This window comes from Frankliniella occidentalis, unplaced genomic scaffold (assembly GCF_000697945.3).
Source record: "Frankliniella occidentalis isolate FOCC.00 unplaced genomic scaffold, Focc_3.1 Scaffold27, whole genome shotgun sequence".
Classification (NCBI taxonomy): Eukaryota; Metazoa; Arthropoda; class Insecta; order Thysanoptera; family Thripidae; genus Frankliniella; species Frankliniella occidentalis.
Genome location: NW_026267157.1, coordinates 2,080,410 through 2,089,062, shown reverse-complemented (window position 1 = coordinate 2,089,062; position 8,653 = coordinate 2,080,410). Strand labels below are relative to the sequence as shown.

Genomic DNA, 8,653 nt, shown 5'->3' with positions numbered 1-8,653 from the left:
AATATACAAAGGCTATAGCCTTTGTGTTTTTAGCGAAAATTGATGGGTCCGGATTTCGACGGAAAAGTAGTCGAATCGACAGAGGTGAACCAGGGGACCACAAAACTACTTTTGGTTCCGCCAGAAACAACCCCTGTTCAGAGAAATTTGAGTTTTAAGGGGTGGTCTTTTGAATCTGGCGCTCACTGAAAAAAAGGACTAGTAACAGATACCAGACAAATCCTAGTTAAATGGATGCTAGTTATTACAACTAGGATAATACTAAGCATTACTAGAAGTTTAGTATCGTATACTAACACAGGTTTAGTTTCAGGAACCAGCCGTCTAGTAACTGAGTCTGGTTAGGTTTACTAAACTGTGTAGTAATTTTTACCAGACTGCACGTTTACTAGGCTATGCCTGTGGTCCGGCGGCGGTGGCATCACACTCGTTACGCACGCCTCCCTCCTCAGGTAGTCACCGTAGCCGAGTGGACTAGGGTGCGGACTTCCAAGTCAAAGGTTCGCGGTTCGAATCTCGGTCAGGGCTTCGAAATTTCGTGGGTTAACGAGTACCCGGTGTAACCGTAGTACCGGGTAGACATCTTCTTTATTGCATTCGTATATTTTTTGAACACTTTTTGGAAAGAAAATGTGTGGTATCTGTAAGTAAGCAGTCTGGTAAACGGTACTAGGAATCGTAAAAATGTGCAGTATCTGTAACTAGACATCTGGTAAATTTTACTAGACTTTGTGTTACTAGCCTGTCTGGTACCTTTTACTAGATTCCTAGTTGGTTCCTATTTTACTAGGCTGTCTGGTACGTGGTACTAAGATCCTAGTAACTCCTACTAGTATTTTTTTTCAGTGCTCTAGGCGGTCCAAGAAAAACAGGCGTAACTCACTTAAAATGGCCCGGCGGCGTGAAATTTCGACGGAGATATTGAAAGAGGATCCTGTCGGACAAGTCCCGACCATTTCCAGCGATTTTCAAATTTTTCAGGGTATAGCCTTTGTGTTTTTAGCGAAAATTGATGGGTCCGGATTTCGACGGAAAAGTAGCCGAATCGACAGCGGTGACCCAGGGGACCACAAAACTACATTTGGTTCCATCAGAAACCACCCCTGTCCAGAGAAACTTGAGTTTTAAAGGTGGCCTTGTGAATCTGGCGGGCAGCGTACGACGGGCTGCCTACCTCGCAGGCGAACCGATCCACGAAAAACAGAGGTAAATCACTTAAAATGGCCCCGCGGCGTGAAATTTCGACTGAGAGTTTGCAAGAGAATTCTGTCTGACCAATCCCAACTATTACTAGCGATTTTATTTTTTTTCGTTTTTGGCAAAATTTACAAAGCTATAACTAGCCTTTCTGTTTTTAGCGAAAATTGATGGGTCCGGATTTCGACCGAAAAGTAGTTGAATCGACAGAGGGGTGAAACAGGGGACCACAAAACTAACTTTGCTTCCGCCAGAAACCACCCCTATCCCTGTCGACAAAAACTTGCGTTTTGAAAGATAGTCTTTTGAATCTGGCGCGCAGCGTACGATGAGCTGCCTACCTCGCAGGCGAACCCACCCACGAAAAACAGGCGTAACTCAAAGGCCCGGCGGCATGAAATTTCAACTGAGAGATTGAAAGAGGGTGCTGTCGGACCAATCCCAACCATTTCCACATCTATTTTTTTTTTTTTTTTTTTTTTTCATTTTCTGCTGTAGTGTGTCAAAAGGGGAGTCTGCCCCACCAATCCAGGCCAATTTCATCCTAGATTTTGACGGGGGAGGATTGAAATCGTCAGGGAAGACCCAAGGCACCACAAAACCCATTAAAAACTGAACTTAATGCACACCGAAGGGAGTTTCTCATAGACTCTGAACAGAGACAAAAATTGGACCAAGTTTTGTTACTTTCATGTCAACTCACCTATACTTTTAGGTACAATGACTTCATAGACTTCTTTGCTCATGTCCTGAACATTTCCAGGCCGTGATCCTGCAATCATATTAAACGGTACTTTATGCGCTATTTTTTGAATGCTTGCTTTTATTCAATATTCAACAATCATCAACTACTAATTACATATCTATACAACACACTTTCAAAATGCCTCTCGTCCCATACTCTAAATGACCATGGCCTTTCAAATAACTAATTTGGAACTGGACTCAAGTATTAAGTGTACGTAATATATCCCTCTGCACATACTGCACATACTCCCAGATACTTTTTCCACAATTATTAGGACAGTAGTGGACAGCTGCAAATTTGGTGCAACGCACATTGACTGTTTTATTGTTTAAGGGATTACACTAATAGCTAGAGCTAAAATCCTCAGTTGACTGTGAAAGCCCACCCCAACCAGGAGTAATACATTTTGCTGTTCAACGAGAATAATACAGAGTAAAATATGTGATGTATGATACACTTGACAGTTCTCCCATTTGCAAAAGACCTACAACAATATTTCGCATACTGCATGAACAAATTTAACAGCTTTTCAGCAAAGCTTGCAGTGAGCATAGTTTACAGAACGCGCATAATTTACTCTGCCTCAAAAATAACTTATCACTTGTGTGAGCCACTGAGCACACTAACCTCCTACAACAACCGGAACAGAACATTTAAATATTCCGGAAACCACCATAAGCACTATCACTTGCGATTAATAACAAAAAGCGCCGCTGTCTACCCAAAAACTCTGATTAAAATCCTATGATAAATTTACGTCGGTATTATTTCGGTATTGATCAACAGGAGACACCGATTTACACTTGTTTATTTACGTTTCCACGAGTTGTGGGGTGGGGGTGGGGGAGGGTGGAGATGGATAGGAACCCCCCAAAAAGTTTTGCCATCATTTGATGTTGTTCCAGCACTTCAAAACGCACAAAAAAATACATGTTGTGTGAACCAAAAAAAAAGAAGAAAAAAACTAGTTCTTCAGACTTATAATTTCTTTAGCAGTCAGCGACAGCGTAGAATCATTCGTCCCCTAGGGAGACATACCTGAAGCTCGCCTCTGTAGCTCAGTCGGTAGCGCACCCGCCCAGAGCGCAGGGAGACGGCGGTTCTAAACCCCGTCAGATTGGAATTTTGCTTAGGCCGCCAAATTTCAAATGGGCTTCAAACCCGTCATTTCACCACGACCCTCTCGTGGAGTTCCGACGGCGTTGTGGTTAACGTCCTTGGTGGTACTGCGTAGAAGATGGCATATGACTCGGCTCTGGGCCGGGGTTCGACTCACGGCGAAAGCGGACCGTGGGAGTTCCCCGGTGCCTGACACCTCTGTGGTGGCGGGTGTATAATAAGACCTAGAATCTGGCTGTAAAGGAGCTCCGTGACCTGTGGTGGGTCAGTACAGTTTAAGCTAACTAACTGCGGTGGGGTGAGGAAAGTACTCCCCCATTTTTATTTTTCTCCGGGTAGGGGAAGAGGGGCGTGAGCATTTACGACGCCGACCTAACTTATTTCCTACAGTCGGTTCTGATTAAGCTGCCAATGACCGTGTCGGTTGCAGCTACAACTGTGTCGCTACAAACAAGGACGTAATCTTCCTGAATAAGAATTTAAAAAAATCTATGTTAAATTCAAACTATCTCAGAGTTCCACTCAAAGGTGCTCTGGCCCCTGTTACAGGCGGCCAGCATTCACTAGTCCAGGCATATCCCTTTGGACAAGAGCCAGCATAATTCCCTAATTAACTGTAAGACTGTACCGTACAAATCAAATGTTTAGCAGCATTACTTTAAGTGATGATTTGCCTCGACTGCCCTCATTTAAAATCAACACACGACTTAGGATCAAGTTATGAGCCGGCCTATAGGGGCGTCAGCGTGAGACAGTAGCGGGCGGCGGGCTCTAAGCCCCTGACCAATGGTGGATAGACCACCATCCCAACCCGCGTGCACTGCGTCCGCTCTTCCGGCCTACCTCCCAGGCTCTCCAACCACAAAACACCTCATCAGTTGTTATTGCTGTGTAACATTTGTTTATTCCCTTCTGATTCACAGGCTAGATTTACATATTATTTATGTTGTTTTACAGAAAAGTACCACATACTTGATACAAACAAAAATACTGCACGTAAATTTAGACATACAAGGAACCAAAACGAATTGACTGTTACAAAATAATCATAAAAACCAAAAGCGCCACTGTGTGTCAAACTGCACAAAAATTAAAGTCATGTTTACAGTCATTAATCTAAAACTATTACAAAACTTCATAGAAATAAAAAGTGCACCATGTACAGGGCAATGGCAAAGAATTAAAATCATGTTACTGTCATTGAACAAAAAAATCCATTTAAAAAAAAAATGGATTATTTATACTGACTTTTCAAACAAAATATAAACTAGATAGATAATCATATCCATTGTTGAGGTAGTTCCTTGTTTGTGTTTTCTTCATCCATCAGCCTAAGAGGAAGATGCATCTTCTTTCTTGACTGTGTTAAACACCGTAGCTCTATCACACAGTGCATCAAGTTCCTGACTAGTGTAACCTAATAAATAAAGAAACAATATAAATAATGAAAATACTGGTCGTTTCACAAATTTATTTTAAGGCAGTATACACTAGTTTACCTAAGCCTCTGCCCATATCAAATTTGTACACATCTCTTGACTTTTGCAGAAATTCAAGTAATTCTTCCATATTAAGGGACTCATGCTTGTCCAAATTTTTAAATTTTCCTGTTAGACAGAGAGAGAGAGAGTAGTAATTAAACATTCCCCACCAATGGGACCCACATTCACAACCTATCAATCAGTTCTTATTGCTTTCACCAAAACAAAACAGATTGGAAATGTACTTTAGGCCGTTCAGTGATGCAATCAAGACATTGTTAAAAAAAAATGCTGATAGATCCTGATGGGTCCCTTAAGGAAGCAATCAAAATGCTTTTAGAACTTGTCAAACTATATTGATGAAATTACTCAGCAGCCAAATTTTGCAGATCTGCTGGGCTGTGTTTGGGATTGGGTAGTGCAAAACATTACAGAATAAATTATGTGTCCTGTTGGAGAAGAACAGTAGAACTTTCCCAAAACCCAAAACCACAGAGATCGAGCAAAAATCTGGTCGAACCAAAAATTTTACCTTTGAGAACATGATACAGAGCATTAAAAAATAATTACCATGTTGAATAACAACTCTATCTAATTGCTTCTTAGTCTCAGCTCGATCTACTATGTGCTCATCAATTGTTCCTTTAACGACCAGTCGGTAAACAGCAACTGGCTTGGTTTGACCAATACGGTGGCAACGGTCTTGTGCTTGTAGGTCAACCTGTGGGTTCTAAGAAAGGAAACACCAAAATTAAGCACTGTGTTAACATTGGTTCTCCTGAGTTTTAAGAATTAGCATATGGATTTCCCTTCAAAACTGAGACTAACCCAATCGCTATCAACAATTATGACTGTATCAGCAGCCATTAAATTTATTCCAAGGCCACCAGCCCGTGTAGAAATGAGGAAAACAAACACATTGTCATCTGTTGTGAACTTTTGGATGCTTTCTTGTCGGTCAGTTAAGTCACAACGTCCATCCAATTTGGTATACAAATACCCTTTTATTTCTAGATAATCTTCAATAACATCAAGCATCCTAGTAAAAACTGAAAATATCAAAACCTGAGAGAGAAAAAAAGAAATAAACATTACAAAATAGTTAGCTAAATCTGAATTAACACAAAACACAACTTTATCATATGATTTATACCTTGTGTCCATTAGCTTTAAGACGCTGCAGCATAGCATCAAGAATCTGCATCTTTCCAGAGCGTTCTACAACCCTCTCATCAATTTTCAACATTCGAGTACCAGGTATTGCAGGATAACTGACCGTGTACGGATGAGAGCATATCATTCTTAATGCTTGCATAGGATTATCTACTTTTATTTGAGTGACAAATTCCTCATCTGGTTGTGCTAGTCCCTCTAAAAGTTTGTCTACCACTAAGTCTTCAGAACTATAGAATAATACAAAGAAGAATAATTAGGGGCATTTTATGAGTGGCATCAGAAAACACTTGAGTTATATTCTGAATTCGAACCTGTCTTGGTCATCCTTAAACTGCATTCGAATGGTATCCCTTGGTACACCCTTCTGCAGCAAATAATAGTCCCCTGGTTTAGCTGCGTACCTTCTTCGTGGTCTTTTAGCCGCCAATGTCTCAGCCTCATTAGGTTGATTTTCCTTATCATTCATGGCTTCCGATTCACTTTTACATTTCAGATTGTTTATACGAATAGCCCTTGCAAGAGCATTTGGACAATCTAAATCTTTGTTCAAGCCCTAATTCATTTTCAAATACAAATGTCACAATTAAAAACAATTTTATGAACAACTTGAACGCTGACCAGCCATTCATACTATTACCTGTAACTTCCTGAGAGTCCTATCAACAACAGCTGAATAAAGCCTGTCTTGCCACTTTGTCATTGTGGCATGTACAATAATTTCCTTCTTGAGTGGTATATTCAAGCCAACATCAGCTTTTATTCTTCGGAGAATAAAAGGCTTTAAAACCTGAAAAGAAAACACATCAACTGACGTTTTCCAGAAGAAAATTAAAAGTAACTAGATTTCACTGATAAGCTTACCTTATGGAGTGTATTGAAGGACTTACTGTTTTCCTCACCTAGAACAACATTTTCATTTTTTTCTGCTTCCCAAAGAAAAGAAGAATCAAACCACCTTAAAAATACATCAAGATCAGGAACTTTGCTTGGGAGAATAAAGTGTAAGAGTGACCACAACTCAGTTAAATTATTTTGCACTGGAGTTCCAGTAAGCAAGCAACAATTCTTGAAATTAAATCTCTCCAGTATGCTGAAAATCAGGTTTCAAAATTTTATTATAAGCTAAATGCATGTATTCACAATCAATGAAAGGTAATAAGATAAAACATCTTACTTGACAAGAAGGCAATTTGGATTCTTTAATCTTTGTCCTTCATCAACAACAAGGTATCGCCATTTGATAGAACGTAAATATTTATCATGGTGAAGGGTCTCATAAGACGTGATGACAACTGGAAATGTTTTTATTGTATTGTTCACCTTGTTCAAACATGAGATATTATCTCTCATGGCTTTTTTTGCATCTGCACTTCCATGATACAGTATGACTGGAATCTATACGGATATCATTAGTATAAATACAGTGTTGGTGACAATGTAACAATAATCTTAAAAAAACACTAACTTTTGGTGCGAATTTCTTGAATTCATCTACCCAGTTTCGCAAAGTTGATAATGGGCCAATGACAAGGAAATGATCACTTTTTCCATTGCCCTCTTCCAACAAGTAAGCTATCATAGATATAAACTGAAGAGTTTTACCAAGACCCATTTCGTCAGCGAGAATACCATTGGCATCATTCTTATCTAAAGCCTGTTGAGAGTTGTAAAGTTTGTTTTTCAAAAAAACAATCTATGATCTATAATTAGAGGTGTACAATACAACTAATAATAAATTAATAAACTCACCACCAACCAGTCTAGCCCATCAATCTGGTAATCCCGCATCACCACTCCCTCCACAAGATTTGGTTGACGCTTCGACTGAAAGACGGAAATAATGTAAAGAAAGACAACTACACAACAGAGAACCCAGGACGTAAGCCACCATGCCGCCAAACTATACCTTCCGATTCTCCTGGCGCTTGTGCACTAGAATCTTGTCCAGGATCTTGTCACTGAATTTGACAAAAGCGGCGCGAGAGCGCTGCTCTTGAGCCATCTTGAAGACAGTTTGAACTGCTGTGTTTGCAAAGTTGATCAAAAACTAGCGAACAATGCTCGGAGAAGATTCTACAGACACAGTCCTCCTCGAGATGCCTCAGCTCGACCCTCTGCAGCCTGCAAACAAAACACACAACAACTGTTTTTGTGACGTCACATTACGGACCAGATGCACCACCGGGAGCGCTGGAGAAGACCTGGTGTTTTGTTTACCTTTCATCGCTGCCGAAAAACTCAAAAGTATTGATGACCGGAACAAGTTTGCAAAATCGAGTTGCTCACGACCCCAACAAAAAAACAAACAGCGTTGATAAAGTACACGAAACTCAAGAAGAAACGAAAACGAGGAAACTGCCAAAGATTGCAGGCGCCGCGCCGACTCGACTCGTTCGCCTGGAGCGCAGGCAACCCATCGGGCACCCCCGCCGTCCCCCAACCCCAACCCACTCGGGTCGAGGGCACGACTAGGAGATTCCAGCCAAACACTCGCGCGCTTGGCTTTGAACCCTTTTGAACGGGGTTGCACCTCCGCCGTCAACCCGAATTCTTCACACAAAAGTCCTGAACCTCGCCTTATTTTATGGTCGGATGTGTCACAAGGTACCTTATATTTTTTAGGTTTCGTGCGCTCCCGAGGATGCGTTGGAGTGAGTGAGTTGATCCTGGAGGAGAGAAGGGCGCTCTTCTCTCCTGGTTTAGCCCCCCACCTCCTCCCCCTCGTACAACAAAAATGAAAGAAGAACTAATGCACTGGGGTCACCCGAGGGGTCGCTCGAGGATCACTCGCGGGCAGTCCCGCCCCACCCCGGCCCTCTCACCGAGCGTCAGGCGGGTACAGCGGATCAATGGATTACCTGCTACCTATGATTAACGAACGTTCCCCCTGTGCCCGTCTCTCACGAGAGAGAGAGAGGACGGGGGAGGGGGG

At 41.6% G+C, this 8,653-nt stretch overlaps 2 protein-coding genes across 2 annotated transcripts in view; one reads left to right on the top strand and one right to left on the bottom strand.

The window, feature by feature from the left end:
* Positions 1–8,653, top strand: part of LOC113209331 (scavenger receptor class B member 1-like) — a gene marked incomplete in the record, with an annotated part of 65,946 nt that overhangs the window by 52,337 nt on the left and 4,956 nt on the right.
* Positions 3,939–7,871, bottom strand: LOC113209347 (lymphocyte-specific helicase-like). Its single transcript, XM_026426795.2, has 12 exons — positions 7,628–7,871; positions 7,471–7,545; positions 7,187–7,375; positions 6,896–7,116; positions 6,583–6,811; positions 6,359–6,508; positions 6,033–6,274; positions 5,699–5,948; positions 5,374–5,610; positions 5,116–5,275; positions 4,564–4,671; positions 3,939–4,481 (listed from the first exon to the last, which is right to left on the bottom strand). The coding sequence occupies exons 1-12, from the start codon at positions 7,721–7,723 to the stop codon at positions 4,396–4,398; spliced, it is 2,043 nt and encodes a 680-aa protein (XP_026282580.1). The 5' UTR covers positions 7,724–7,871; the 3' UTR covers positions 3,939–4,395.

Excerpts from the sequence above, each read along its gene's own strand:
- LOC113209347 (XM_026426795.2), bottom strand. The coding sequence starts at position 7,723 with ATGGCTCAAGAGCAGCGCTCTCGCGCCGCTTTTGTCAAATTCAGTGAC. Across the intron at positions 7,117-7,186 it reads TCAAGAAATTCGCACCAAAA|ATTCCAGTCATACTGTATCA; the intron begins GTTAGTGTTTTT and ends ATATCCGTATAG. Across the intron at positions 6,509-6,582 it reads CCTTCAATACACTCCATAAG|GTTTTAAAGCCTTTTATTCT; the intron begins GTAAGCTTATCA and ends TTTTCTTTTCAG.